Source organism: Monopterus albus, unplaced genomic scaffold (genome assembly GCF_001952655.1).
Source record: "Monopterus albus unplaced genomic scaffold, M_albus_1.0 scaffold464.1, whole genome shotgun sequence".
Classification (NCBI taxonomy): Eukaryota; Metazoa; Chordata; class Actinopteri; order Synbranchiformes; family Synbranchidae; genus Monopterus; species Monopterus albus.
The window spans coordinates 212730-219806 of NW_018128344.1; the positions used below are offsets into that span (position 1 = coordinate 212730).

Sequence of the window (7077 nt, forward strand, 5' to 3'; positions counted from 1 at the left end):
GGGAAGGGTGAATGCGGCCAAGTACAGGGATATCCTGGACGAACACCTTCTCCAGAGTGCTCAGGACCTCAGACTGGGCCGAAGGTTCACCTTCCAACAAGACAATGACCCTAAGCACACAGCTAAAATAACGAAGGAGCGGCTTCACAATAACTCCGTGACTGTTCTTGAATGGTCCAGCCAGAGCCCTGACTTAAACCCAATTGAGCATCTCTGGAGAGACCTGAAAATGGCTGTCCACCAATGTTTACCATCCAACCTGACAGAACTGGAGAGGATCTGCAAGGAGGAATGGCAGAGGATCCCCAAATGCAGGTGTGAAAAACTTGTTGCATCATTCCCAAAAAGACTCATGGCTGTATTAGCTCAAAAGGGTGCTTCTACTAAATACTGAGCAAAGGGTCTGAATACTTATGACCATGTGATATTTCAGTTTTTCTTTTTTATTAAATCTGCAAAAATGTCAAATTCTGTGTTTTTCTGTCAATATGGGGTGCTGTGTGTACATTAATGAGGAAAACAATGAACTTAAATTATTTTAGCATATGGCTGCAATGTAACAATGAAATTTAAGGGGGTCTGAATACTTTCCATACCCACTGTAAACAAAGGTCTCTTTATTGTACTATAGTTGTAGTAATAACATACGGTTATTGCAATTAGTAAAGTAAAACCATCGCTCTGAATACGTCCCATTGAAGTCTTTGTAATGAAAAACTAAAGACAATCACCAAAATCAAAGTGACCGATGTGTTTTCTTATACAACATACAACTGCAAGAAAAAAGTAATGGCACTGTTCACAATTTCCTGATTCTCTGCATAAATCTCTACTGGGTTGAGGTCTGGGCTCTGACTGGGCCACTCCAAATGGTGGATTTTGTGTTTCAGCAAACTGATTTTGTATGTACTTATCTGACCTTTTACACTGCATTTAGAATGCACAGAGTGAGACACATGAAAAACACACACTGTTGTCAGTTTTGTACTTTAGGTACACCTAGCTAAACAAATAACATCTAATAACAGTCCTGTAATAAATCTTCCTTCATGAAGTTGATAATTGTTCATAAATCTTCCTTCATGAAGTTGATAATTCAGTTTTGTTGAAACTGTTTTAGACAAGTGTTGATTCAACTGTATGATCATTTGTTAGGCAGTCTCTGACATTTAAATACTATGAGAAACCTGAGCCTATTACGTGAAAGCAGATTACCTGTTAGGCAGATGACTGTCCTGCTCATCTGGAGCTCCTCTTTCATATTGCTCAACCAATGCACGAACACACACACTCTTTTCCACATCCAGTCCACAGCCACTGAAAGATGGCAGATGAAGCAGAAGCTATTTATTTGTAAATAAGAACTGGTCTAAAATTATAACAAATATATAGAGACCAGTCTTATTTCAGCCATTCTAAGGATGATAATTTGGAAATCCATTAGACCACTAGAGGTCAGTGAATACTAAACAAGCACCAAATATATTATTGCTGTGGGAGATGAGGGTTTGTCTACATTAAAAATTAATGCACCCAGCATACCCGTGGCTATGTGTGACACGTGCAGGCTGTGAGGCATCAAGCCGTGCTGAAGCCAGTGCAGCAGCGGCATCTTGTGCTAGTGCAACAGTGGTAAAAGGGTTGTGGATGGCATGGCCCCTTGTCGAGCTCCTCCCGCTTCCAGCAGCAGTCTTATGATTGGCTGAAGGTTTGAAATGGGCAGCCAGGGCCAGAATTACCCTCATTACAGCCTTCAGGTTACCATCAACAATGTCTGCAGACAGAAAACCAACACACCGGATTTTGATTAAATTACAGTTGAAGTCAGAAGTTTACATACAGAAGTCAAAAGTGATTTTTTAAACCACTCCACAGATGTCATGTTAACAAACTCTCATTTTGGCAAGTCGGTTAGGCCATGTACTTTATGCATGACAAGTAATTGTTCCAACAGTTGTTTACAAATAGATTATTTAACTTATAATTCACTATATCAATTCCAGCAGGTCAGAGGTTTACATAGTTGACTGTACCTTTAAACAGGTTGGAAACTTCCAGAAAATTATGCCTTGGCTTTACAAGTTTCTGATAGGTTAATCGACTATTTAACTGATGATTTGAGTCAATAGGAGGTGCAGCTGTGGATTTCTTTTAAGGCCTACCTTCAAACCTTTAAACTCAGGAAGTGAAAGTTTAATCACAAATGGGTCTTCCAAATGGACAATGACCCCAAGCACACTTCCAAAGTTGTGGCAAAATGTCTTAAGTATGACAAAGTCAAGGTATTGAAGTGGCCATCAACCTCAATCCAGTAGGTCTGTGGACAGAACTGAAAAAGCATGTGTGAGCAAGGAAGCCTACAAACCTGACTCAGTTCCAGCAGTTCTGTCAGAAGGAATGGGCTAAAATTCCAGTAACTTGTTGGAAGAAGATTGTGGAAGGCATCCTGAAATGTTTGGCCCAAGGTAAGGAATTCAAAGGCAATACTACCAAAAACTGAGTGTATGTAAACTTCTGACTCACTGGGAATGTGGTGAAAGAAATTAAAGCTGAAATAAATCTTTTTCCTCTACCATTATTCTGACATTTCACATTCTTCAAGTATTGATCCTAACTGACCTAAGACAGGGGAATGTTTATAGGATTAAATGTCTGGAGTTGTGAAAAACTGAGTTTAAATGTATTTGGCTAAGGTGTATGTAAACTTCTGACTTCAACTGCGAGATTGAACAGTACATCAAGTGATGCATAACGTGTAAGGCCAGAGTTTTAACAATACAGAATTTTCTGTGATTTACCTCTGGCCGATATGTGTGACATACGTATATGTCTGGAGGAAATAAACTGCAAGACTTGTTCCACATTCTTCCTGCTTTCCTCTTTGTTTTGTGGAGCCACATACACTCCGTCCAGCACCTCCCCAGCTGTCATTTTGAATGAGAATTGAGAAACAAAGAAAAAAAAAAGAGAAAAACATGATGACGCAACTACTGGTTACATTTCCTGGTTACATTTCCTATAACAACACATGAGCCAAACCACAGTACAGTTCACACACAGCTTAAACCATATTATATTTAAAACTTTGTGATGTAATAAGGTGATTTTTCACTTTTCATTAGAGAAGCAACTGACTGAGAAGCATATCTGACAGTCCTTGCTCAAAACGTAATTAAGAAGTTCTTAGTAGTCAGGCAGTTGTTCAACTATACATGGATAAATACAAAGCATTTTAAACATGTCTTCTACCATAAACTAATTTAATTAGATTTATAAACAAAAACTTTAATCTGATCTCAAATTTTACTTATTCCTCCTCCAGTATTACTAGACTTGAGCCGTTTGTGTGTGTCAATGTGTATTTACCAACTATCTCTATTAGTTGTGTGAGGACCACACCATCCTGCAGGTCACGTCTGAGGTCTGTGATAGGCTTTAGGCCTGCTTTCCTCTTCAGCTGAGAGTTCACCCAGGAAACATATGCTGCCAGCTGCTGCTGCAGACGGAAAAGCCAACACACCACAGACCAACACATACACAAACACACGGCTTAGAGACAAATAAAGCTGAGACCCTCGAATAACAACTGAGCTCCTTTGTGTGTGTTTGAGGGGGGCGGCACATGACCAGTTTATTGTACCACTGCCCATTACATATTTACTTTGGAGGCAAACCACATAACTTCATCTTCTGTCCAGAGTCACATGGCATGATATCCCCAAATTTCAAACGGTACGCACCACCTTTACCGGTCACGTGACAGCCCGTCGTCTGGGATACATTACAAAGAACGCACCCAATACTGTAACCAACCGTTCGCTTAACGGTACCAGCGTTAGCCGCTTAATAAACTTAAATTGTCATTACACTTAACGTCACTGCTAGCATTATTAACGCCGGCTACCCAACAAAAATTATAAAGACTATATAGTTAGGACCAATCTTTTTCTGATACAAACTGCTTACTAACATCAACCAGCCGTTTTTGGCAAATGAGTTTCGCTTGCTAATTTAAAGCTAAACTATCTCCACAGACGTTTTCATTATTAGTGGCGCTGCGATAACACTAACTTACCTCGTTAAAGCCCCCGTGAAGAACCTCATCCAGCAAACTTCCTCTAGACAGTGAGGCGATCATCTTTTAACTCGAAAACCCATGTAAGCTAGCTAGCTAGCTGGCTGGCTGGCTAGCTTCATTTACTGACACACGACTCGCCTGAAACAATGAGCAGAACCCCGTCTATATCTACCGATCGACTGCAGCAGACATCAACAAACTGAGACAACAGCTACCGTTACTCTGTCTGGAAGACCGGTGTCAAGTCTCCAACCCATACTGATGTACAAACATCCTATGGTGGATTTCAAAATAAAAAAAAAACTATATTCACACTTCCGGAATTCATATTTTAACGCTTCATTTTATAGGGCTGGGCGAAACAAAACTTGGTCTCGATCAGATACCAATTTAATAATAATAACACCAGAGCCAGTATCAAGCACTTCAATTGAGGAAAATATCTAATAATTTAGGTGCTGAATGCATTCAGGATGTAGGCTATAGTCACCAAAAACTAAAAATGGATGTATATTTCATTTAAATAGCTATTTTCTGGGATCAAGTTAATCTAAATCCCATACAGCACCTGTGGAGAGATCTCAACATAGTAGTTGTGAGAAGAAACTCTAAATCTGAGAGACCTGGAGCAGTTAGCAAAAGAACAATGGTCCAAAATTCCAGTAAAGAGGTGTAAGAAACTCACTGATGGTTACAGGAAGTGATTCTTCTTCTTCTTCTTCTTGCAACCCCTGTGGCTAGATTGGTTAGCTAGATTGGTTACAGGAAGGGATTGATTTCAGTTATTTTGTCCAAAGGGTGTGCTACCAAATATTAAGTTGACTGTCAATAATTCTGTCCAGTCCATTTTTGGAGTTCTGTGTGGAATAGATCAGATTTGGCTTTTTTCTGCTTTTTTTGTGTTGTTTCAGTGCAAACAAAAGAAATAAACATGAGAATACCAAAGAATTTTCTGAAGGAAGCGGTGCGTTATATGACAGAAATGCAGGGGTGCCTATATTTTTGGCCAAAACTGTAGGATTCAAAAATGTGTGTCTTTATGGTCATCTGTGCAGTTGTTTTCTATCTGTCCATGGTCATTTTGTGTCTCTTTTTGACTATTTTGCAACTTTGTGGTCATTCTGCATCATTTATCTTAGCTCTGTGACCTTCAAAGAATAAATACTAACAAGTCACTTCATACAAACATATTCTTAAACATAAACAGCGTAAGTGACTTACTCTTAAACATTACAGAAATTAGCGGATGCGGGTTCTAATCTAATATGACATGGGCAAAATTCTTTATCTTACAAGATAACACTGGGTACCAGTTTGATTAAAAACTCAATATTTTTGCGAGAAGTAACTATAATATGACCTTATTATTAAAAATATATGCTGTATATATAGGGAGAAAACATCATTATGGATAGTGACAACAAAACAACTGAAAATACATAATGTAACACAGGCATTTTTGACATCAGCACTGTTCATCCAAAACAAACTGTAAACAGTGATTCCGGGTCCAGTTATTTTTTGCATTTAATTGTTCATGCATATGATAAATAACCACCATAAAAGCATATTAACAAATACAATACTTCTGTTCATAATAACTAAGTTAATTACATAAAATGTCCTGCAATGGCTGACATTGCTCTCTTTAAGAAATAAAATTCTCCAGGAAAAGAGACATGCATGTGGCCCTATATGAACTTCAGCATCAAGCTATGACTCTAAATAGACACAGGACTATTAGAGAGCAATGCTAAGTGCAGCAGCTAATGGGTCATTGTATTCTGATTATCTGGCTGAGAAGGAGCTTGTAAGAATGGAGGTGTTTGCTCAGAGACAGACTGGTCTCCTAAGATCCTCTCTCAATCTAGCTGAACTGTTGTGAAGTGGACTGTCATGACTCAGTAGACATTGGCATTTCCATGGCACTGCCATTTAGGATGTCGCCTGTGGAAGCATATTAAATTCAGACAGTGAAGATGTTAAACATTGCTGGTAAAGATAAGAATGTTAACAGTGCTCTTGAGAACATTTTAGCCTAGTATAAGTACAATACAAATTTTTTATTTACCAATTCGCAAAGTGGTCTCAGCCAGTTTGCTGAGGTAAGGGAGGTAGATGTTGGTGGGTCCAGGAGATGAAAAACTCATCTTTCCATCAGCCAACAACACACTCTGACCGAAAACACCGAGCTGATAGAAACAAGACATGTTTCACTTTTAATGCTTTGCCTACTTGTTAAACACTTTTGACTATGTTTAGTGTGTGTGTGTATGTGTTTGGGTGTGTCAGAAGGGGTGTATGGATATGTTTGTGTACCTGCATTTGCAGTAGTTTCTGTGTCAGTTTAAGAAAAGTGGTGCTCTGGGCTGCATTCAGATGACTAAGCAGCAAAGTGGCCCGTGCCAAGGTCATGTAGGACCCTGGTGGCATGAAAGTCCTTCCTGACAACAGACTCACTGCTTCCTACACTCAATGATAAACAAACATCAGACAGAAAAACTTTAAGTGCTACATCAAACAACAGTGAAAATAGTCAGTAAATTGTAAAAACTCATTTAAAAACCTTTAGAAAAAAAACTGATGTATAATTATTATTATAATTAGATCATAAATAAGAAACCAGAGGGGATAAAAAAAGAAAAAGATGTCACCACAAAAAGATGGCAATTGATGATGAGAACTGACCACAAATGTTGACATCCTGCAAGATCAAAGCTGTCAACATTCGGTGCTGGTACAATTGAGATGTTGTTACAGCATTGTACACGTGGGGCAAGTGGTACAATGGATAATGTGTCTGAATACAGGTCAGAAGATTCTAGGTTTGTGGTGAATGCCATTCAAACTGTCCCTATGAGTCAGACGATAAACGGCTTCATGCAGGAAAATATGCTTGCACTGCCAAGTTGACAAAATGATAGAAAGGCTGGAGAACATGAGTAACTACTGATTTAGTGCCATGACCCGGATGCGGTGCGGTTAGGTAGTGTTGGCGG

General features: G+C 39.0%; 1 protein-coding gene across 5 annotated transcripts in view; it reads right to left on the reverse strand.

Annotated features, from left to right (window-relative positions):
- Positions 1 to 4449, reverse strand: part of LOC109952495 (dixin-like) — an 11158-nt gene extending 6709 nt beyond the window's left edge. For 2 of the 5 annotated variants that reach the window (XM_020587599.1, XM_020587594.1), the window contains exons 1-5: positions 4076 to 4445; positions 3367 to 3496; positions 2799 to 2924; positions 1543 to 1774; positions 1216 to 1317 (exon numbers count right to left, since the gene is read on the reverse strand). In XM_020587599.1, coding sequence (XP_020443255.1) covers positions 1216 to 1317; positions 1543 to 1774; positions 2799 to 2924; positions 3367 to 3496; positions 4076 to 4138 — 653 coding nt within the window. In that variant the 5' untranslated portion in view covers positions 4139 to 4445. Of the gene's footprint in view, positions 1 to 1215; positions 1318 to 1542; positions 1775 to 2798; positions 2925 to 3366; positions 3497 to 4075 lie in introns of all 5 variants that reach the window. The other 3 variants (XM_020587597.1, XM_020587595.1, XM_020587598.1) reach the window with 3 other exon arrangements.
- Positions 4450 to 7077: the final 2628 nt, after the last annotated feature.